The 24,518-nt window shown below is 41.6% G+C and overlaps 1 protein-coding gene and 1 pseudogene across 2 annotated transcripts; one reads left to right on the plus strand and one right to left on the minus strand.

Moving 5' to 3' along the window:
• The first annotated feature begins 780 nt into the window (after positions 1–780).
• LOC125552295 (uncharacterized) lies at positions 781–1,538 on the plus strand (annotated as a pseudogene). The gene is made up of 3 exons (XR_015601476.1): positions 781–876; positions 977–1,285; positions 1,379–1,538. The product of XR_015601476.1 is annotated as an uncharacterized LOC125552295 (transcript).
• A 366-nt stretch (positions 1,539–1,904) lies between these two features.
• Positions 1,905–7,332, minus strand: LOC125552294 (microtubule-associated protein 70-4). The gene is made up of 10 exons (XM_048715792.2): positions 7,020–7,332; positions 4,906–4,991; positions 4,688–4,753; positions 4,244–4,414; positions 3,965–4,135; positions 3,701–3,856; positions 3,474–3,620; positions 3,318–3,389; positions 2,563–3,226; positions 1,905–2,301 (listed from the first exon to the last, which is right to left on the minus strand). The coding sequence occupies exons 1-9, from the start codon at positions 7,123–7,125 to the stop codon at positions 2,621–2,623; spliced, it is 1,581 nt and encodes a 526-aa protein (XP_048571749.1). The 5' UTR covers positions 7,126–7,332; the 3' UTR covers positions 1,905–2,301; positions 2,563–2,620.
• Between the last annotated feature and the right edge of the window lie 17,186 nt (positions 7,333–24,518).

Consider the following 24,518-nt stretch of genomic DNA (forward strand, 5'->3'; position numbering starts at 1 on the left):
GAGAAGTTTTACTGCCAATTTCTCTGATATAAACACTCAAAAAAAAAATCTCTGATATAAAGGACCCAATTTGACCAGTCTACTTTCAGTTGGTGTGCTCCGAGATTAATAGTCGATCGAAGGCTCTGAAGCTTCTACTTAGGTATTTGATGGGACGATTTTGTATTTTCATATTAATCCTCTTCGGGGGCCTAATATTTGGTAGATTTAATCGTCGGAAATACAAGCAATTGCAAGGAGAATATAATTTTGGTTTATAACAAAGTAGCAGTTGATGGGCAAAACGACCAGACAGTTTGAACCTCAGTTGCCCAGCTTTGCCTTGCCCAAAATCTAGGCTAGGAAGAGAACCAAAAATGCCATGAAGTAGAAAAGTATGAAATTTCAGAGAATTAACTCACAATGCTGGATGGTTAGAAACCGTTAGGTATGGGTAATTACCAGTGTCAACTCTCAATATTGGCTAGCAGATGAGATGTATTTGCTTGATTAGGATGTTGAGCACAATAACTGCAATTCATAGGGATGCAAGCAGTGGCCTGCTTGTCCTGCAAAACTATGCAACTAGTGTAGTAGTGGGTGGCAAAATTAGCACTGATAGGGTACGAGATATGCACGCACTTTCCTTGCTTGCACCCCTGGAAACCATGATACTTCTGTTAGATAGTTCTACCTGTCTTACAAGATCATATCTGTCCTAGTATCCCCGCAGTTAGCTGTATGTTAAACTCATGGTGTTGTTCATCTTATCTTTGTATCAGTGTTCCATTGGGAGAAGCAATGTCTGGAGTAATAACTAAGTTTGCTGTTACATCGATGTTCATGTGGATGCCCCAGTTGCAATTATGTGTGGGTTCTGCCACCAGATTTTTCCAGGTTTGCTTGTTGTTCCTTTCATGTTACTATGTTCTTCATCTTTTCTATGGAAGTGAAGTGCATACGTTTGCAAGGAAACAACATCTCACTCCTTTGTCAGGTATTAGTCACCTTTCATCCTCAGCGCAAACTCTGGCCAGTGGGTTCCTTGCTGTCATATCGGTTAATATTGTGATTGGCTTCTACATATACTCTGCGATGAAGGAGGCTCCCCGCCAAGAGCCACAACCTGATGCACCTTCTCAGCGAATGCTAAAGCAAGTATTAACCAGCCAGCATCTTCTCAAGTGAGTTATGATTCCAAGGGGAAGGGGAAGGGGAAGGTGGAGTAGGCAGGAACACAACTTGACTTGGGTTTTCTTTCCAGTATACACATGTTATTCAGAATCAGTTGTGTCATGTGCATAAGGTAACATCACAGCCTTTCATTAGATGCACTGCTGTCAATTTTGAGAAGTATGAAGCCAGAACCTAATATTCCGTATGTTTAACTTTGCGCTAGCCTGAACTCATGGTGAAGCAATGTGTCCTTGCTAGAGGAGTTTGTTTGCAAACCTTAACTAGTGAATTTATATTTTCTCCCTGAAACAACTATCTCTCATATCATTGTTGTGTATTCTTTCGGTGACTGGCCGCTGTTGAATATATTATGTTGATTTTCATTGGAAGGGAAAGATTTATCTTGTACTTGCTCTTAATTTGCCTTGTACTCATTTTGTCACCAGAGAGCCATTTCATTGTCGCTTGTTTTCCCTCCACTTTTGCCAAATGGGCACATCTTATAATTTCTGCTTTCTGACATGTTTATATGAATTTGGCTTTTAAATAATTTCTAGTCTTAATCTGAGTTTACATGTTTCCTATGCTCGCTGTCCTGTTAGAATTGGCCAATGAGCACTTTTCATTTTCACGAAGTTTTCACACCTTTGGTGCAACAAAAAGAAGGAAGTTTTCTAAATAAATAAATAAATTAGAAGATATTCTGAATAAAATGGTGTAGTATGAAACAGAGAAATTCCACAAGAATCTCTGACTACAAATCTACAATATACATTCAAATCCAGCGTCATAAGGGACAGTGATGGACTGATCTTTTACATGAATAAAGGGACGGAAAATGGAAACAACCATAGTAGTTATAGAACATAGATTCAAATCAAAGTAGAGACACAAACATCCCTTCTTTTTGTATTGTTCCCAGTCCCATTACATCAGCACCAACCTTCTTATTTTAAACAGCCTTTCCTCAAAACACCACAAACTGCATTTGTATTTTTTTATAGGCACAAATTGCTTTGCTGTACAAGCGAGAATAAAGAAACGGAACAACATAGCCTGCTGGTTTTGTTGTTCAAACAATCTCCCAAGTTGAAGAATATTGCAGAGAGGCATACATGTTCTTAGAAATAAATTACCATGTTGCACCTGTATGAAACAAAGAAAGGAACGATTTTAGATCCAAAGAATCTCAGGTGTAATTTTTGGTCCTGTGTATCCCTTGAACCATAATCTTACAAATTTCCGATAATTGTCAAGCAATGGTAATATAATTGTTTTAAATTCCAAGAAATAGTAATATAATTGTTTAAAATTCCAAGAAATAGTAATAGAATTGTTTAAAAGTACAATATATGTCTGCAAATACTTTTCTCGGAGTGTCTGCAAACACTAGAGGAGATCACTTACCAGTACATGATAACTGTTTTCACCCTTGTATTTGGCTTCCTCTTGCAAACGAAATTCCTTAGTTTCCCCTGTTGCCACCCTGAGTACTCTCTGCATTCGAAGCATCCGCCTTTTTGTCATCCAAGTTCTCCAAATCCATGTCTTTGTGATGTTCACTGCGCTGAACTCCACAGTCTCCATTCGCATCAAATACTACAGCTTGTGGCTTTGTGGCATCATGTCCCTGCTCATGTGGAGCGCTTGAATGTGGCTTGTAATTTGGATTCTGCTCCTTGTTCTCTTTGCCAGCATCGCTGGTCACTTTACTTCTTGTCGCCCACAGGTGATTTCTCACAGGACGCTCCTTTCTAGCAGCAGCAGTTCTCACTCTTGGGCTGTCAGGTTGTTTAATGTTTCTCGTCTTCTCTGCAGGCTCGGTGTCCGAATTAGGTTGCTTCAGCACCTTCCCTCCCACATCCGCCCTTGGTTGGGATGTTGGTCTTCTCTTGTCAACAATGCCTTCGAATGAAGCCAGTTGCTGTGACATTCTGGGTGTGCTTGGCTGTCTTGGTTGAGATGTTGATCTTTTCGGAGTGCCTCTCCTATTGGCATCACTGGCAGGTGTGTTGGGCTTTCCATTTCTCATGTCCTCTTCCAAAGATTTCAGTCTCCTTTTGAGTTTATCCTTTGAAAGAATTAAAGCAATAGAAGTTGAAACAACAATGTAAGAATTGAGTGCTCATGGTTGCTCGGGATAGTCTTGCAGAATTTCTTACATTAAGTTGGGCTTCCACCTTTGCAGACCTCTCTGCTATGGCTATCTTGTCGCGCAGCCGTTGTATCTCTCCCTGGATGATCGATATGACATATTTAAATTTAGATAATGGGATTGCAGCGGCATTATGTATGTGCTCACTCCCTTTTTTCTGTACCTGCAGGAGTCTTCGTTCTTCCAGCCACCTCTTAACCGGCATCAATTTATCAGCATCGTCCTTCCATTCGTTTGCTGTTGTTGTCGCCACACGGTTGACGTAGACTTTAGCTCGAGCCAGCTCCCTCTCGAGCGTCTTCTTCTCCTCCTAAAAGTTAAAGATCGTTATGAAACAAACTAGAATGGGATCGACCCAAACTTCTGAACACTTACATCGATCTCACTTACATTCAATCTGGTAGCCTGGTTCTGGTAGAAGTGCACAGCGTTGGCAACGTCTCTGCTGGCAAGAATGGACTCCTCAAGCTCACCAACGGTGTGGGTGAGCTTCTCAATTTCCAGGACCTTCTGCCTGTTGCTCTTCTCCAAAAGCATGTTCTCCTCCTGCAGGTTCAGGCAAACAAGAAAAAAGGTTCAGTTATGCAAGTTTTATTGTATAAGAAAAATGAGGTATGGCTGCCATGTCGATAATGGATTGTTGTGTGCACATACGTGGTAGATCTCCATCTGTTTCTTCAGCTCAATATTCTGGTTCTGGACATCCTCTACAATCAGCGCTCTCTCGAGTGCGCTACGCAGAATGTCCCCAGCCTCAACGAACGCCGCCTCATTGAGCTTCAGGTGCCGTTCAAGCGCCTTTTTGTCATCCTGGAGCACCGCAATCTGACAAGAACCAAACGAGCAACCACATGTAAGCATGATATGCAGCTATGGAGGTCTTGTTAATCACTCTGCTCAAATGGTGACGAATCAAACTTCACATGTGTGCACCTCATGCTTGTACTTCTTGATGTCAGACTCCAGGGGCCCTATGATGGCATCAAAGGGAACCACTTCCTCATCTCTCTGGGCCGAGTGGATCCTCCTGAGCGATGCCTCAGCAGCGAACTGTGCAGACAACGCTTCCTTGCGCTCATTGCATAACCTTTTCACATCCAGATTCTGTCATATCAAATTGAATTTACCCGTCATGTAACCGGAAAAGGAAGAAGAATGGAGCTAGTTGATTTGATGTCAAATCAAATGAGCTACGCAAGTACTCCATCCATTCCTAAATATTTGTCTTTCTAGAGATTTCAACAACTGACTACATACAGAACAAAATGAGTGAATCTACACTCTAAAATATGTATATGTACATCCGTATGTGATAGTCCATTTGAAATCTCTAAAAAGACAAATATTTAGGAACGAAAGGAGTAAGTACTAAGCAACCTTCTGTTCAAGCTGCTTCTCCAGGATGCTCAGCTTCTCGTCCTGTTTCTTCAGCTCCTTGCTCAGCTGAATGCAGACGTCAGGTAAAGTTAAGTCCAGGTTGCATCCAGTTAGCAGTGTACAAGTTAACTTAACTTGCTAACTTAAGCTCAGAAGAAACAGAGCGCAAGTTAACTTGTAAACAACTCAAGGAAGCTGACCAGTGAAGCAAATTATACCTCAGCAATGGCCTTGTCCTTCAGAGCTTCTGTCACCTTCAAACCTTTTATTTCACTGTGTGTGTGTCCTAGTTCTCGTTCCTTTTCTGCAGGAACAGACGGCAGTTGTTATACGAGCATCATATTTTCTTTTCTCCTTCCATGAATATTCTTTTCTAGAAGACAAATATTTTGGTGGAAAACATTACGGGGTGTAAAGCCTCCTCGGAAAGCTTATATAGAAGAAAAAGTAAGTAATTATTGCTCCTTTCACTTTTGGGCGAAAAAGTTAGCTTGTTTCTCCTATTGTTCGGAGTGAAACAGAAGTTATTTGAATCAGCATATAGTGGTTGAATGAGACGGGTGACAGTAACAGCTTTGAACAAGGAGGAGTCTTGGTGAAAAACATTGCCTGCTGGAGTACTATTTATTGCAAGTTTGGCATGGAATTCCTTAAGAAACATGTTAGGTGAATCCACTATTAACGGAAAAGTTTGAAACAGGAGGCTTCATGTGCCCATTCAGTTGTCAAAAAAAGTTGTGTAGGTTATGCGAGTCAGCTCTGTGCTCAGAATAAAAAGGTTCATCACATTTAAACCGAATGGCAGTAGAAAGCAGCAAGATTACTTAGCACTGTGCACCTTACAGTTCACACAGGTAACAGAACAGAAACAGCGCCCTGTACTGTCGGCACAAGTGTCTGGCTTGAATATCTGGTGACGATTAACCTGCAGAGTGCAGTTTCAGTGCTAACCAAAATCTGCACCCTGCCAACTATGCCTACTATAAATTATTAATTCTCGGTCATGCTGACATCCTACCAACCGCAAGCATGTTAGAAATTCTATTGTTTTGTCACACCTGTATCTTAGAATCTGGGCAATTTCTTGTAGCCTACTTTTTGGTGGTCCCCGTCTAATTTTGTCCCGGCTGAAGAAAAACCAGATATGCCGAGACCCAAGAACACGCCTTAGAAAGACAAATGTTTTATTTTGAGAAGATATCGAACTTAATTTAGCCTGCTTTGCTGTTAATTTGTAAAGTTTTTTTTGAGTTGCATCAAGAATGTAGTAGCCAATTAATAAGCTGGCTTTATGCACGATTTCTCTAAAACCATTTTGAGCATGCAGCATATAGTGTGTCACAAGTCACAAAGCAATACGTGTTGCATAAGTAAATTAATCGTGAGTTATATTATACTCCTATATGGTGGTACTTAGGCCAAAAAATCAAAAAATCTGCTCCCTATTTACTAAGAAGTTCAACACCTCACGTCCACAGCTATATGTGTACTGCTGCACTTATGAGATCATTTGGATACATATATACTCCCTCCTTTCCGGTTTATAAGGCTCAATTCAAAAATCTCATCAACCAAGGTAGATGATGAGTGGTGAAATATTTTTTATAGTTTGCAAAAGCACCCAATTAATGTTCTTGTTTTCCTTAAAAAATTATGTTTACGAATGCATTAATTACAATGCATGCATGCATAAAGTGCGTCAATTTTCTCTTAATACTTGCATACAATGATTTAATGCACCTTGAAGTCTGAACATGTGATGGGAAACAACCAAATTGAGCCTTATAAAATGAAAAAACTAAAATTTTGAGATAAGTCCTATAAACCGGAAAGAAGGGAGTATGTAAACCAAGTTTCCTCTCGGATTAGATACTTGAAAGTGAAATAGACAAATAACTAAGAAAAACGTATCTTGTTTAATTAGCACTCACACAACCACACAAGCAAAGTTGCACCACGATAATATACAAAAGTTCATGTCGTAGGTTTTCGTCAATCAATAACATAACACACACGCATGCATGCTCACAGGAACTAAGTAAGCTTGGTTCAACCAGAACCTCTCTGATCCCAGGAGGTTTTGGTCAACAAACATACTCCTACAACACTTGCATGCCTCTTAATTCGATTCAAATATGCATGGGTGCCTACTGCCCAGCCACTTCTTTTGCTTGGCAACATGGTACCCATATTAATTAATATGCATGGACAAAGCCCCAGTTCACCATGCATACATGCACCGTTGCACTTCGAGCTGGTCTCAGCCTTGTGAGGTGCATATATGTATGCTCCTGGATTATCAAAGCCAGAGTAGCTAGATGATGGAGCAAACCTCTGAGGAGATTCTCCAGCCTGTTGAGCTCGTCGACGACGGGGTCGGCGTGGCCATGGAACATCTCCCTGCCGCCATGGTCGACCTCGGATCCCAAGCTACCCATGTCTCTCTCTCTCGGCCCTCTCTCTTGGAACCTGCAGGTAGGTACGTACACACACACACACACCTAGCTAGCAAGGCTAGCTACGGAGAGGCTAGCAGTTTCTCGGCCTACGTACTGCCGGCCGGGGAGAAAGAAAGGGTTAAACGGGGAAGACACGGAAGCGTTGCTGCACACGAAGAGTAGTGGGTGGGTTTGGTTGGGATTTATGGTGCTCGACCGATGGTGCTGGCTAGTGTGTCTTGAGGAGCACCCCATTGTCGCCCCGCGCTTTGGGGTTGCGCGCGCGCGCGCAGGGCGAGGTTGACTGGGGGAGGGAGGGGAGGAGTGCGGTTGAAGAGACCGGAGATGGCACGCACGCCCGGGCGGGGCCGGGGACGAGGCACATGGAGCCGCGCCCTGGAGCCGGCTTACCGCAGCGCGCGCGCGGAGCTGGCACGAGAGCGACACACGTTTCTGGCGACCCTTTCCACGGCCGGGGTAGGGTGCACGCGGTTGATGGGTCCAACTGTTGCACTGCATTGCATAGTTTGGTTCACATGTCCGGGTGTTGTTTGCGTATAATTTCTGCTGGAGAAATGAAGACCCCCCCCCCCCCCCCCCCCAATTGGATGGTGTATATATGGCCATGCGTTTCACCAACTTTAAAAGGGTACAATGCTGTAGAATCATGCAAAACATGCATACAAAATTCTAAAAGGAAAATCACAACCTTTTGAAGTGTGAAAAATGAAATTTGAACATCAGATACACATCCATCGGAGGAATAAAGTTCATCCGGTTCTTCAAGAAAGGAAAAAAGAATGAAGTTCATCCCTGGTCTGAAGCCTCACAACCCGCATAGCATGGGGTTTTCAAGATGAACCAACCGCAATTATTTTTCATGACACATGATGCATATCAACACAAAATTTCAACGCTCGTGCATATTTTTAAATAAAAATTTCATTTCAACCATTGGGTGGACCGTGGTCAGCCATATATGTGTGATGGAGAGTTGGGGATCATGAAGGAATTTTATGACGGACATGTAAAAATCACCACCGTCTTGAGTTGCCTGTTAAAGACGGTCGTGATATTTGTCGTAGTATCATAAGATTCAACGATTATTGGATCTATTTCAATGCAAAGCCCACATATGGTAGAGATACATAATCAACGGTCTCGATGTGTATGTTTTCGAGGTGCGGTTGTACCATGATCCTATCGCACTAACCCTAAAGCAATCGTATTGATCACGATATCGACAATGTTGGCCATAACCTGATGTCTTCATCTTTGCTCCAAAGAAGAGAAAAGAAGCCAGAGAAAATATCTTTGATGGTCTGGTGATTTATGGGTATATTTTTCCCATCATGTCATTGTCCCCAACCCTCTCTCAATAAGAAAGTACTATAGGTTGTTGTGAGAAAATATCTCCAACTACTATACGGTGGTTTGTACTTTTATGTATATAGCCTTTTCAGTGCATGCTTTTTACGGAATGCGGTTTTCGGGGAAGCTCTTTGAAACCTCTCACTCTTGTGATCCAACACGGAGAGAGCGTGAATTAGGTTTTTGGGAAGCGACTTGCGTGACTGCTCAAGTTCGTCATCACGGGTCGTCTTCCATCTAAGTCGGACGGCGTCGCGCACCGACGTTTCCAACATTGTCTGCTTCGGCCGGTCTTCGCCAACGTTATCCTCAACAACATCGCCTCTAGAACAACCACGGCTGCTTCTTCTACAACCGATCAGTACGTGTGTCGTAACCCGATCCAGTCTTTTATTATGGATATCGTTTCATGTGCGATGCTGCTATACATGGCTTTCTGTTCGTCTAGTATGCTAGATTGTTGCATGCTAATAATACTTTTAATCACGATTTATATTCTGGAGTTAATCACAAAATTGCCTGATTATCCTACGTATTTCGTAAAATTAATGGGCAGTACAATCGGATGTGGTTAGTTGAACGACAATCTTTCTCCGGGCAACACGTTTTCAATGAAGAAAAGAAAAGTGAGGAGCCGTGTTAAATTAATGCGGGGCAATGATAATATCTCCATCCATCTCTTCTCACACACTTCACTGTGGCAGGTCCAGAAGCAGGCAACTGCGTTTCGTAACAGTCACTGAGAACAGATAAAGCGGTTACGTTGACGCACACTAAAGGCCGGGTTAAGCGTGTAACGCCCCATGCCGATGCCGACGAGCGAGGTTAGGAGCCTTCCCTTTGTCGTTTGCATCGCCGCAAAATTACTCCAGACTGGACGAACACTCCTAATGTGTTCCAAATGGCAAATGGAGGCAGCACTACAAGCTAGCATCCATCAGTCTTCAAACTTTAAAGGTAAGGACGGTAGGCTTTGCTTCTCCTATGGAAAAGATCTGACGCTTCCAAGGCACTAAAGAAACAATAAATAAGAATCAGCCTAACACCTAGCTAATCGATCAGGCAGTGTGTAGCTGAAGCTGATTTACTCGTCCAAATTAACCGTTGGACTATATGCAATGCAAGGTGTTTGTAAAAAAATCGATTTTCGCTTAAACATCGGTGCTTGTTTCTATAGCAGAGAAGTTTAAGTAAGCATCGGTGTTTAAGAAAAAGTGGATTCATTTTCACACACACCTCACTAAACACCTTACATTGTACATAGCCTTATGCACATTCCGTGCAGAGAACTGATGTGGTAACCGGAGATGACCATGAGATGCCAAGAGAAAAATAATCAGGTGATGCTTTGACTAATCAATCTATTCCGGGTTTCAAAACTTGTGGGTATGTTCTTAATTAACTTGATGTCTGCCTAACTTTTATAGGAATCCGTGTTAGGGCATCTCCAACGCTGATCCTCAAACCGCCCGCATACGTTCATACCGTGCTATCCGGGCGTGTTCTGCCGTCCAACGCGGGCCTGTATCAGTCCGCCAAGCGGTTTGGATGTGCTTTTTCTTGCAAATTGGAAGCAAAGTTAGGGGGCTTTGCGGGAGTCCAGACAACAGCCACATAGGACTCTGACACCCCAGGCCCACTAAATCCCCCGTCCCGGTTCCATTTTCTTCTAATCCACCCCTTCTTCCCCTTGCTTTGCATCCGTACCCTCCTCCTCCGACGCCGTTGTTGTACCTCTTCGTCTGCCACACATGCATTGCTGGACCTCTGCAACCAGCACTGACGCGCCCGCTCGCCTTTTACGACGGCGTCGTCCACCCAGGACCCGTCCATGGTCAGGTACACTCCTCCTCCCCTATCGACGACGTCCATGGCGGACACCACGCCCGGCAGGTATTTGGTCAAATGCCATTGAGCTAATTTTCGAATGTCGTGTTGTTTTTGTAGAGTCCGAAGGATGGCAGGGTACCCGGCCATGGAGGATGGGTTGTTGTGCGATGCGTGGTTGGCCGTAACCATGGATTTCGTAGGCAGACACAGAAGAGGCTATTCTGGCAGCGTGTGCATGCTTCGTTTCATGCATGAAAGCACATTGCGCTCTACAACATGCACATCATCCAACAACGCAATGTGAGGTCATTATCGTATCGATGGTACACTGTCCAAACCACCATCACCAAGCTTTGTGACACAGTTGCTCGGCTGGAGGTAAGGTGGCCATTGCGTGCGACAGCGAAGGAGATCTTGAGTTTTGCTTCTTCTTGCTCAACTTGACGATTGAATCATTCATTCACTCAATGTTGCTCTATATATTGTGTACCCCGTATGCGCTGCCATGATGTACCACAGAATAGAGGGACGACTATTTAGGTACATACACAGTTGGATGAAGCTGAAGGGGCAGTATGTGTGAGACTACATGATTCGTTTATGAAAAACTTGTTGAACATCCGGTTAATCTCGTTGAATTTGAACTATTGTTGTATTAGACTTATTTATATGCTATGTATGGATGATTTGTGCTATTTTATATCCGAACTTTAGACTTCCGTTGGGTTTGCATGAATTTCGCTCGACCTGTTGAAATGCGGTTTCAAATGTATGTGGGTAGTGTTGGATGCCGTCTCCCCAATCTGTGTCCGTGAACTGATCCCTGTCCGTGGACGGATGCAGAAGAAAATTTACGGGTTAGTGTTGGAGATGTCCTTATTTTTTTTCTTTTTACGGGTTTATTGGTTTGTTGACATGGATGACATCTGATAGCTAGGAAAGATAAGAAGTTAGCAAGAGGATCACGCTCATTAGCTTGTCTTGTCGAGATGTAGAAATGTAGAATCATGGATGATGTTGGAATAATTGATTAGTTGTGTGCTTACTACTAAACCTGATTTGAAGAGCCCGCTAGCTGGACAGATTGGGACGACACAATTCTTTTTTTCTCTTTCACATGGAGGAGATGTTTCAGGCAGCCAACACAAAAATAAGAGCCTCTTCGATTCGCAGATTTCTCAAAACGTGAGAATAGAGAAAATGGAGGAATGGAGTGACATGACCTCTTTGTATGATGTATCTTATAGGATTACAAACCTACATAAATCTGGATTGAAGTGTGTTTGAAAGCACATGTTTTTTTTTCAACATGAAGCACAAATAAATCATATGAAAAAAAATCATAAGGATCACAATTCTGCAGACCAAAATACTACGGCGGGAAAAATTACTAATTAAGGATTCAGATCCTCGCCCTGCAAAAGAAAAGGATTCAAATCTTCTAAAAATTAAATGAAATTCCTTTGAATCAAAGAGCCCTAATTCTTGAGCCGCTCTAATTTCGGAAATAAATTTAGAAGTACACTTTACCATAAACTAATGGCAAAGCGACATGCTTTACCATATTTAAAAGTTTGTGACATGGCTTACTAGATTTAAGAAGCATAATTCAATAGTTCACCATATTTTGGCTCAGTTTGTAGTAGCTGAACTTATCTTTTACTACCTCCATCCGAAACTACTTGACGTGACATCTAGATACATCGAATGTTCAGCTTCAAGTAATTCCGAGCGGTGTTGGAGATGCCCTAATGCAGGTAATTTCTAGTACGTGTAGGGAAACTGATGAAACAACATCGAATGGTGGCCGGTTAGTTGTGATCTAATTCCTCACGCACAGCGCAAGGGTTTCGACTGTGTGGCATCCTCACCGTGTGGATGCCGTGGAAGGAGCACAACAGCCGCGTCTTCCAGCACTTAGCGGTCATGGCTCGAGAGCTATGTCATCGTATCGAAGAGAAAGCCGGGTTGTGGAAGATATTTGGAGCAAAAGGGTTGACCGATGTTTGGAGATAGTTTCCTCTCCTTTGTAGGGTGTTGTCTTTCTTCCTGCCTCATTCTGGTTGTCTGCCAGGAACAGTCGTGTTGTCCCTTGCAACCGTGGCCCGCCGCCGGACACCTTGTACTATTATTTTTCTTCTAATACATCGGCGGGCAAGCCTTTTGCATATTCGCAAAAAAAAAAGAACTGATGAATGAAAAACGTTGAGAAAGACTAGAAAGTCCGCCCCTCTGGGAACAAGAAGATGTATTACCGCAGTTTGAGCTCAGGGTGAGGTATGGAGAAAGGTTGTTGGCAACTTATCTGGTTCAAAACATTGATGACGTGGGCGCTAGTTGTTAATGGTCAGGTCAAGATTAACCTACTAATCATGCTTGTCTAGCGCGAATAATGTTCCATCACGAACATCCCTCGGAAAAATGTTGAATCACGGACATGATTCTTCTGCAACGCGACGCGGACATCACGGGCATGATTCTTCTGCAATGCGACGCGGACCTAACCACATGATGTAGCCTTTCATTCTGAGTGGCTCAGTGCATTCCCCTTCCATCCGTTCGAGCCTATACATGTGGACAATACTTAACCTTATCGATTCTTAGTGAAAAGGTGATAATGCACAAGCTGGTTAATTTGTAGATCAAGCTCCAGCAATGCCCATGCTGGACCTAGTGAAAACCATACGGACCAAACCGCATGATGTACTAGTGTGTTAATGATCTAATTAGTGCCTTTCTTTTTCGCTCCATTGTGGCATGGACTTTATCTGTCAGTGCTTAATCATTATGAGGTAATGTCCTTGACAGTGGCGTTAACTTGCAGGTCAAGCTGCAATAGTGCGGTCATCAGATCAGATCCTTCAAAGTAGTATCTAGACTCAGGCCTAGTAGATAACTCTGTTCTGCAATCCTGCCTTGCTTGGGAAGACAAAGCAAAGCTATGGTCCTTTTAACTTGGTTCGTCTGGAAAGCTAACAAAAAGCAGTGTTAACCCTTGGCCGGTTACATTTTTCTGTAGAGTAGCAAGAACTAGCAAATATAAGATGTTTTGATTTTTTTTCTTCTAAATTAGATGTATATAGACACGTTTTAGCGTGTTATCTACTTGTTTCAGTATGTAGGTAGTATATCAAAAATGGAAACAATTTACCTTTACCATATATACCGCATGCCCATTAAGTAGTGATCAAATCAAGGAAATTGATCAAACGATCCCGGAACACTATGAGGAGCTTCAGTGTCAATCACGTCCATTCCTCTCGTCAACCCATTTCCGCGGTACTTTTCTTTACTTTTTAGAAAGCCCAGATGACGGAATGAAGAGACCTAGGTTGTAACATGAGCGATTCGACAAATTTGGGTTAAAAACACCCATAACATCTTAGAGAATCTACAACCAAAAGTATCAAATTTCGGTCCCAAACTGTTGGGTTCTGCGGTAGGATGTGTCGACTGCAAATTAAAATTTTCCTAGCACAGAACAACCAAGAATATGCTGCGGGAGATGGATCACAGATCGTTACCACTAGACGCGTAGTGCCGTGCAACGGAAGAAGAGTTGGGGCAGCGCGTCCGCGTGGATTGTCTCCTCCTCGTCCGATCTCTCTCGAACAACCGGTCGTCGGTTCCCACGTACAGGTTCGCCGGAGCGGCGCATGTGCACTGCCTCTAACGGTATGCACGCGTGCAGGAGGAACGTCGTGCGACGGACTACTAGGTCCGATCACACAGTTGGCGACGAGTGGAGGTGGCTATTCGCAACACATGCAAACCCTAGTGACAGCGCCGAAGCGATCAATCGCATGAGTGTGCCGCACCCCCACTTTATACAGGCTTCCGTCGCGGGCTCAACACTTGGGCCTCGCATGGATCCTAAAACCCAAAATCTGTTCGGCCTGGATCCGAGTCTAAATAGAATCACTTCTGACTCGTGGTCGTGGAGTCGAACCAGGCCTCACAGGTTCCTTCCCTTATATTAAGCGCGCGACCCCTTAGGTTCTCGTTCACTTAGTCGTGAGTCATATCACATCCGACTCGGCTGGTCGGTTGTGACATCTAGCAAAGCGTGACGACTCCAAGTGCCCGATGAAGCTGGTTAGGCGAACCCGTACATCACACATCTGTTCCCTTTGCCACACGATATATACTGTCGGGCTCAAGACGAGTCTGTTATCCTTGTGCTAGCCCGGCCTTTTTCTCGTTCAAGTGATGTCGACCACAAACCGGATTATCTCATAATCCTAATCGCATGGCCATACTTATCTTGGTCGGATCACACGAGGGGTCCAGAGTATATCTCTCCTGATCAGAGGGGCAAATCATATCTTGCTCGACCATGTCTCGCAACATGGGTCTGGACAAGCCCGAAACCTGCCTTTGTAACTACCCAGTTGCTATGTCTTGAGTTTGCGTTGGTTTTCCCCAAAGAGGAAGGGATGATGCAGCAGAGTAGCGTAAGTATTTCCCTCAGTTTTTGAGAACCAAGGTATCAATCCAGTATGAGCCCACGCTCAAGTCCCTCGTACCTGCACAAAGCGATAGCTACTCGCAACCAACACAATTAGGGGTTGTCAAGCCCTTCACGGTCACTTACGAGAGTGAGATCTGATAGATAGAATATTTTTGGTATTTTTGATATAAAGATGCAAAGTAAAAAGTAAAAGCAAAGTAAATAGCAAAACAATATAAAAGTGATGGAGGTTGATATGATGAGAATAGACCCGGGGGCCATAGGTTTCACTATGCCTTCTCTCAAGAGCATACGTATTCTACGGTGGGTGAACAAATTACTGTTGAGCAATTGATAGAATTGAGCATAATTATGAGAATATCTAGGCATGATCATGTATATAGGCATCACGTCCGTGACAAGTAGATCGAAACGATTCTGCATCTACTACTATTACTCCACTCATCGACCTCTATCCAGCATGCATCTAGAGTATTAAGTTAAAAACAGAGTAATGCCTTAAGCAAGATGACATGATGTAGAGAGATAAATTCATGCAATATGAAATAAATCCCATCTTGTTATCCTCGATGGCAACGATACAATACGTGCCTTGCTGCCCCTTCTGTCACTGGGTAAGGACACCGCAAGATCGAACCCAAAGCTAAGCACTTCTCCCATGGCAAAAACTACCAATCTAGTTGGCCAAACCAAACGGATAATTCGAAGAGACTTGCAAAGATAACCAATCATACATAAAAGAATTCAGAGAAGATTCAAATATTATTCATAGATAGACTTGATCATAAACCCACAATTCATCGGTCTCAACAAACACACCGCAAAAAGAAGATTACATCGAATAGATCTCCACGAGAGAGGGGGAGAACTTTGTATTAAGATTCAAAGAGAGAGAAGAAGCCATATAGCTACTAATTATGGACCCGAAGGTCTAAGGTAAACTACTCACACTTCATCGGAGAGGCTATGGTGATGTAGAAGCCCTCCGTGATGACGGCCCTCTTCCGGCGGAGCTCCAGAACAGGCCCCAAGATGGGATCTCGTGGATACAGAAAGTTGCGGCGGTGGAATTAGGTTTTTGGCTCCTCTTCTGATCGTTTAGGGGTACGTGTGTATATATAGGAGGAAGAAGTACGCCGGAGGAGCAACGAGGGGCCCACGAGGCAGGGGGCGCGCCCTAGGGGGGGCGCCCCCACCCTCGTGACCGCCTCTTTTGTTCCTTGGAGCAGGGTCCAAATCTCCTGGATCACGTTCGGTGAGATAATCACGTTCCCGAAGATTTTATTCCGTTTGGACTCCGTTTGATATTCCGTTTCTTTGAAACACTGAAATAGGCAAAAAACAGCAATTCTGGGTTGGGCCTCCGGTTAATAGGTTAGTCCCAAAAATAATATAAAAGTGGAAAATAAAGCCCAATATAGTCCAAAACAGTAGATAATATAGCATGGAGCAATCAAAAATTATAGATACGTTGGAGACGTATCAGGCATCCCCAAGCTTAATTCCTACTCGTCCTCGAGTAGGTAAATGATAAAAAGAGAATTTTTGATGCGGAGTGCTACTTGGCATAATTTCAATGCAAATCTTCTTAATTGTGGTATGAATATTCAGATTAGAAAGATTCAAGACAAAGGTTTATATTGACATAGAAAATAATAATACTTCAAGCATACTAACAAAGCAATTATGTCTTCTCAAAATAACATGGCTAAAGAAAGTTATCCCTACAAAATCATTTAGTCTGGCTATGCTCCATCTTCCCCACACAAAGTATTTAAATCATTCACAACCCCGATGACAAGCCAAGCAATTGTTTCATACTCTAACTTTTTCAAAACTTTTTCAATCTCCACGCAATACATGAGCGTGAGCCATGGATATAGCACTATAGGTGGAATAGAATGATGGTTGTGGAGAAGACAAAAAGGGAGAAGATAGTCTCACATCAACTAGGCGTATCAACGGGCTATGGAGATGCCCATCAATAGATATCAATGTGAGTGAGTAGGGATTGCCATGCAACGGATGCACTAGAGCTATAAATATATGAAAGCTCAACAAAAAAACTAGTGGGTGTGCATCCAACTTGCTTGCTCATGAAGACCTAGGGCAATTTGAGAAAGCCCATCATTGGAATATACAAGCCAAGTTCTATAATGAAAGATTCCCACTAGTATATGAAAGTGATAACATGAGAGACTCTCTACTATAAAGATCATGGTGCTACTTTGAAGCACAAGTGTGGTAAAAGGATAGTAACATTGTCCCTTCTCTCTTTTTCTCTCATCATTTTATATTTTTTTGTATGGCCTTTCTCTTTTTTTATTTGGGCTTCTTTGGCCTCTCTTTTTTTTCGTCCGGAGTCTCATCCCGACTTGTGGGGGAATCATAGTCTCCATCATTCTTCCCTCACTGGGACAATGCTCTAATAATGATGATCATCACACTTTTATTTTTCTTACAACTCAACAATTACAACTCGATACTTAGAACAAAATATGACTCTATGTGAATGCATCCGGTGGTGTACCGAGATATGCAATATGACAATGATGAATGTGTCATGATGAACTAGATGGTGGAAAGTTATATGGCAATATATCTCGGAATGGCTATGGAAATGCCATAGTAGGTAGGTATGGTGGCTGTTTTGAGGAAGGTATATGGTAGGTGTATGATACCGGCGAAAGTTGCGCGGTATTAGAGAGGCTAGCAAGGGTGGAAGGGTGAGAGTGCGTATAATCCATGGACTCAACATTAGTCATAAAAAACTCATATACTTATTGCAAAAAATTTAGAAGCTATCAAAGCAAAGTACTACGCGCATGCTCCTAGGGGGATAGATTGGTAGGAAAAAACCATCGCTCATCCCCGACCGCCACTCATAAGAAAGACAATCAATAAATAAATCATGCTCCGACTTCATCACATAACGGTTCACCATACATGCATGCTACGGAAATCACAAACTTCAACACAAGTATTCTTTAAATTCACAACTACTCAACTAGCATGACTTTAATATTATCACCTCCATATCTCAAAACAATTATCATGCTTCAATCTTTTCTTAGTATTCAACACACTCAAAAGAAAGTTTCAAAAATCTTGAATACCAAGCATATTATTATTAGGCTAATTACCATGCTATTTAAGAGACTCTCAAATTAATTTAAGTGAAGCATAAGAGATCAATAGTTTCTTTAAAACTAATCCACCACCGTGCTCTAAAAGATCTAAGTGAAGCACATAGAGCAAAATTATCTAACTCGAAGGATATAAGTGAAGCACATAAAGCAAAATTATCTAGCTCAAAAGATATAAGTGAAGCACATAGAGTATTATATCAAATTTTAATTCATGTATGGCTCTCTCAAAAGGTGTGTACAACAAAGATGATTGTGATATACTAGCAAACAAAGACACAAATAATACAAGACGGTTCAAGCAAAACACATATCATGTTGGTGAATAAAAATATAGCTCCAAGTAAATTACCGATGGAAGTGGACGAAAAGAGGGGATGCCTTCCGGGGCATCCCCAAGCTTTAACTTTTTGGTGTCCTTGGATTATCTTTGGGGTGCCATGGGAATCCCCCAATCTTAGGCTCTTTCCACTCCTTATTCCATGATCCATCAAAAGAATTCACTCAAAACTTGAAAACTTCACAACACAAAACTCAAAATAGAAAACTCGTGAGCTCCGTTAGCGAAAGAAAACAAAAGACCACTTCAAAGTACTGTAATGAACTCATTCTTTATTTATATTGGTGTTAAACCTACTGTATTCCAACTTCTCTATGGATTATAAACTATTTTACTAGCCATAGATTCATCAAAATAAGCAAACAACACACGAAAAACAGAATCTGTCAAAAACAGAACAGTCTGTAGTGATCTGTACCTAGCGCAAGATCTGGAACCCCAAAAATTCTAAAATAAATTTCTGGACGTGAGGAATTTATCTATTAATCATATGCAAAAAGAATTAACTAAATATCACTCTTAAAATAAAAATGATAGAAGTTCTCGTGAGCGCTAAAGTTTCTGTTTTTTACAGCAAGTTCAACAAGACTTTCCCCAAGTCTTCCCAACGATTCTACTTGGCCCAAACACTAATTAAACACAAAAAACACAACCTAAACAGAGGCTAAATAATTTATTTATTACTAAACAGGAGCAAATAGCAAGGAATAAGAATAAAATTGGGTTGCCTCCCAACAAGCGCTATCGTTTAACGCCCCTAACTAGGCATAACAAGCAAGAATAGATTTAGGTATTGCCATCTTTGGTAGGCAATTCATAAGTGGCTCTCATGATAGTTTCATATGGTAATTTTATTTTTTTTCTTGGAAAGTGTTCCATGCCCCTTTTTAATGGAAATTGGAATCTAATATTTCCTTCCTTCATATCAATAATCGCACCAACTGTTCTAAGGAAAGGTCTACCAAGAATAATAGGACAAGAAGGATTGCAATCTATATCAAGAACAATGAAATCTACGGGCACATAATTCCTATTTGCAACAATAAGAACATCATTAATTCTTCCCATAGGTTTCTTAATAGTGGAATCCGCAAGATGCAAGTTTAGAGAGCAATCATCAAAATTACGGAAATCTAGTAAACCACACAAAGTCTTGGGAATAGTAGAGACACTAGCACCCAAATCACACAAAGCATAAAACTCATGATCTTTAATTTTAATTTTAATAGTTGGTTCCCACTCATCATAGAGTTTTCTAGGGATAGAAACTTTCAACTCAAGTTTTTCTTCATAGGATTGCATCAAGGCATCAACAATATGTTCGGTAAAGGCTTTATTTCGACTATAAGCATGTGGAGAATTTAGCACGGATTGCAACAAGGAAATACAATCAATCAAAGAGTAACTTTCATAATTAAATTCCTTGAAATCCAATATAGTGGGTTTAGCAACATCTAGATTTTTATTTTTTTCCATCCCACTTTCATCAATTTCACCATTAAGATCTAAACACTCCAAATTTTTAGAACGCCTTCTAGGTAAAGGAAGATCATATTCAGTTTCATCAAGATTTATATTACAAAACAAAGATTTAATTGAAGACACATCAATAACTTTTAGATCTTCATCATTACTTTCATAGGAATTGGAAGAACACGCTTTAATAAAGGCATCTTTGGAAGCACGCATCCTAGCGGTTCTTTCTTTACACTCATCAATTGAAATTCCCATGGCTTTTAGAGACTCATTAATATCATGCTTAGGTGGAATAGATCTAAGTTTCAAAGCATCAACATCAAGAGCAATTCTATCAACGTTCCTAGCCAAATCATCAATCTTAAGCAATTTTTCCTCAATCATAGCATTAAAATTCTTTTGCGAAGAAATAAATTCTTTAATATTAGATTCAAAATCAGAGGGCATCTTATTATAATTTCCATAAGAGTTGTTGTAGGAATTCTCATAATTATTAGAAGGATTACTAGGATATGGCCTAGGATTAAAATTCCCTCTATAAGCGTTGTTACCAAAATTATTCCTACCAACCACTGTTCAAGATATCTTCCGATATTCTAATAAATCGGCCGATTTACCGCTTACCGTTGTTTGACCGATAAGATAAATCGGCCGATATGGCGATAAATTGGCCGAAATGCCGATAAACTGGCGGATTTACCCCTTATCATGGGTCAACCGATAAGTTCCCGATAAGCGATATCCCCAACATTGCTACCAACAAAATTCACATCCATAGATTCATTATTATTCTCAATCAAAGTAGACAAAGGCATATCATTAGGATCAGAGGAAACACTCTTAGTAGCAAATAATTTCATAAGTTCATCCATCTTTCCACTCAACACATTAATTTCCTCTATCACATGCACTTTTTTATTAGAAGTTCTTTCAGTATGCCATTGAGAATAATTAACCATAATATTATCTAGGAGTTTAGTAGCATCTCCTAAAGTGATTTCCATAAAAGTGCCTCCCGTAGCCGAATCTAAAAGATTTCTAGAAGCAAAATTCAATCCGGCATAAAATTTTTGTATAATCATTCACAAATTCAAACCATGAGTAGGGCAATTACGTATCATTAATTTCATTCTCTCCCAAGCTTGTGCAACATGTTCATGATCAAATTGTTTAAAGTTCATAATATCGTTTCTAAGATAGATGATCTTAGCGGGAGGAAAATACTTAGAGATAAAAGCATCTTTGCACTTGTTCCATGAATCAATACTATTCTTAGGCAAAGACGAAAACCAAGCTTTAGCATGATCTCTAAGCGAAAAAGGAAATAGCTTCAATTTAACGACATCATTATTGACATCCTTTTTCTTTTGCATATCACATAAATCAACGAAGCTATTTAGATGAGTAGCGGCATCTTCACTAGGAAGGCCGGCGAATTTGATCTTTCATAATAAGATTCAACAAAGCAGTATTAATTTCACAAGATTCAGCATCGGTAAGAGGAGCAATCAGAGTGCTAAGGAAATCATTATTATTGGTATTGGTGAAGTCACACAATTTAGTAGTATCTTGAGCCATCGCGACAAACAAGCAATCTAACACACAAGCAAACAAAAGCAAACGAGCAAAAAGAGGCAAATAGAGAGGGAGGATAGAGAGAGAGGGAAAATAAAACGGCAAGGGTGAATTGAGGGGAGAGGAAAATGAGAGGCAAATGGCAAATAATGTAATGCGAGAGATATGGATTGTGATGGGTACTTGGTATATGACTTTTTGCGTAGACTCCCCGGCAACGGCGCCAGAAATCCTTCTTGCTACGTCTTGAGCTTGCGTTGGTTTTCCCCGAAGAGGAAGGGATGATGCAACAGAGTAGCGTAAGTATTTCCCTCAGTTTTTGAAAACCAAGGTATCAATCTAGTAGGAGCCCATGCTCAAGTCCCTCGTACCTACACAAAGCGATAGCTACTCGTAACCAGCGCGATTAGGGGTTGTCAAGCCCTTCACGGTCACTTACGAGAGTGAGATCTGATAGATAGAATATTTTTGGTATTTTTGATATAAAGATGCAAAGTAAAAAGTAAAATCAAAGTAAATAGCAAAACAATATAAAAGTGATGGAGGTTGATATGATGAGAATAGACCCGGGGGCCATAAGTTTCACTATGGCTTCTCTCAAGAGCATAAGTATTCTACGGTGGGTGAACAAATTACTGTTGAGCAATTGATAGAATTGAGCATAATTATGAGAATATCTAGGCATGATCATGTATATAGGCATCACGTCCGTGACAAGTAGATCGAAACGATTCTGCATCTACTACTATTACTCCACTCATCGACCTCTATCCAGCATGCATCTAGAGTATTAAGTTAAAAACAGAGTAACGCCTTAAGCAAGATGACATGATGTAGAGAGATAAATTCATGCAATATGAAATAAACCCCATGTTGTTATCCTCGATGGCAACGATACAATACGTGCATTGCTGCCCCTTCTGTCACTGGGTAAGGACACCGCAAGATCGAACCCAAAGCTAAGCACTTCTCCCATGGCAAGAACTACCAATCTAGTTGGCCAAACCAAACGGATAATTGGAAGAGACTTGCAAAGATAACCAACCATACATAAAAGAATTCAGAGAAGATTCAAATATTATTCATAGATAGACTTGATCATAAACCCAGAATTCATCGGTCTCAACAAACACACCGCAAAAAGAAGATTACATCGAATAGATCTCCACGAGAGAGGGCGAGAACTTTGTATTGAGATTCAAAGAGAGAGAAGAAGCCATCTAGCTACTAACTATGGACCCAAAGGTCTGAGGTAAACTACTCACACTTCATCGGAGAGGCTATGGTGATGTAAAAGCCCTCCGTGATGACGGCCCTCTTCTGGCGGAGCTCCGGAATAGGCCCCAAGACGGGATCTCGTGGATACAGAAAGTTGTGGCGGTGGAATTAGGTTTTTGGCTCCTCTTTTGATCGTTTGGGGGTACGTGTGTATATATAGGAGGAAAAAGTACGCCGGAGGAGCAACAGGGGCCCACGAGGCAGGGGGGCGCGCCCTAGGGGGGGCGCCCCCACCCTCGTGACTGCCTCTTTTGTTCCTTGGAGCAGGGTCCAAGTCTCCTGGATCACGTTCGGTGAGAAAATCACGTTCCCGAAGATTTTATTCCGTTTGGACTCCGTTTGATATTCCGTTTCTTCGAAACACTGAAATAGGCAAAAAACAGCAATTCTGGGCTGGGCCTCCGGTTAATAGATTAGTCCCCAAAATAATATAAAAGTGGAAAATAAAACCCAATATAGTCCAAAACAGTAGATAATATAGCATGAAGCAATCAAAAATTATAGATACGTTGGAGACATATCACCAGTCATGGAGTAGCGTTTGGTTGGCCCAAAGCAAGTCTGTCGAGTACATGCGCCAGCTCAGGTCTTAGGACATAGAACGTATGTTGTACTAGAGACTCACATATGACATATCGCTGCGTCTCATAGTTGGGCCTGTCCGACTCGGACCTTATCTCAACTCGGATCCGACCACGTCGAATCCGACCAGATCCTTCCGAGTCCATATTATCCGGTTAGCATCCAATGCTCCATGGCTAGTGAGACCAAGCCATCGACCGTGGCATATGCTAGTCTAGTCGGCTGCACGTCCAGACAACCCTTTCGACTACAGACCTTTTAGGACGTTCATCATACAATGCATAGTCCCACAAACAAGTCACGTACTTGCTGATACACCTCATTGATAATGTCCAAGGACTATCTTTATTCATAAACGCATAGAAAATATCATCATACATGATTGCCTTTAGGGCATATCTCCAACACAAAGGTACGCGGACGCGCCTGTGGACAGTGACCGGGCATCACACAAAATTGTTCCTCCACAACTGGATGCATCTAAACCGAATACTAAAATCTATATTAGCTCATGCAAATCCATATTAGTGTACGTAGCTAAATGCATGTCATCGGACTACCAACATTTGACATGCCATGTTAACTACAAACAAAATGATGCCCGGAGAAGTTCATCCATGGCCGACCTTGCCTTGCCTTTGCTCTTCCCGTCGTCCTTGCGACAGTAGCGGTCGAAAACACAGAACGGATCTAGTCGGATCTGCTCACTGTCGGAATTGTCTGATTCGTCGCCGACTCGCCGTCCTCGCCTTTCTCCTCCTTGGGGGGAGTCCGGACATAGCGCGGATCGCCTGGCTTTGGTCTTTTCGGGAAGGGAAAAAATGAGTGGCTTTTCAGAAAGGAAAAAAATGCTCCCGATTCATTTTTTTCGTGAAAAAATGTTTGTCGAAACCTATCAACACGGGATCTAGTTTTGAAGATCTTGAGGTGAAAATGATGGACGCGCGGTATAAGAGATTAAACATTTTAAATAAACGAATGCACAAAAAAGAGAAAACTCCGAGGTTGCAACAAGTGGTGCACATGCAACACGCTACTTGTCGCAACTTGTCAAGGTGGAAGTGATCTTTCGAAGGAATACTTCTTAGTTAGTGATTTCGAAAAAACCCGCATGATTAAGATGACATGTCTACTTAGATTCTATATGTTTTTTATTTATCAAAATTTGTTTGATTACACCAAAGTAAACACAAAGAATCATTTGCATAAAGGTTGAGTGGATGAAAATTTTCCTACAAATTGTATTGAAATGGATTTTCTATAGAATTTAACCCTATGAATTAAACAACAAAAATAGAAAAAATCATAGGAATATAATCCTCCA

The sequence above is a fragment of the Triticum urartu genome, chromosome 4A (assembly GCF_056163025.1).
Source record: "Triticum urartu cultivar PI428250 chromosome 4A, HENAU_Tu73, whole genome shotgun sequence".
Taxonomy (NCBI): Eukaryota; Viridiplantae; Streptophyta; class Magnoliopsida; order Poales; family Poaceae; genus Triticum; species Triticum urartu.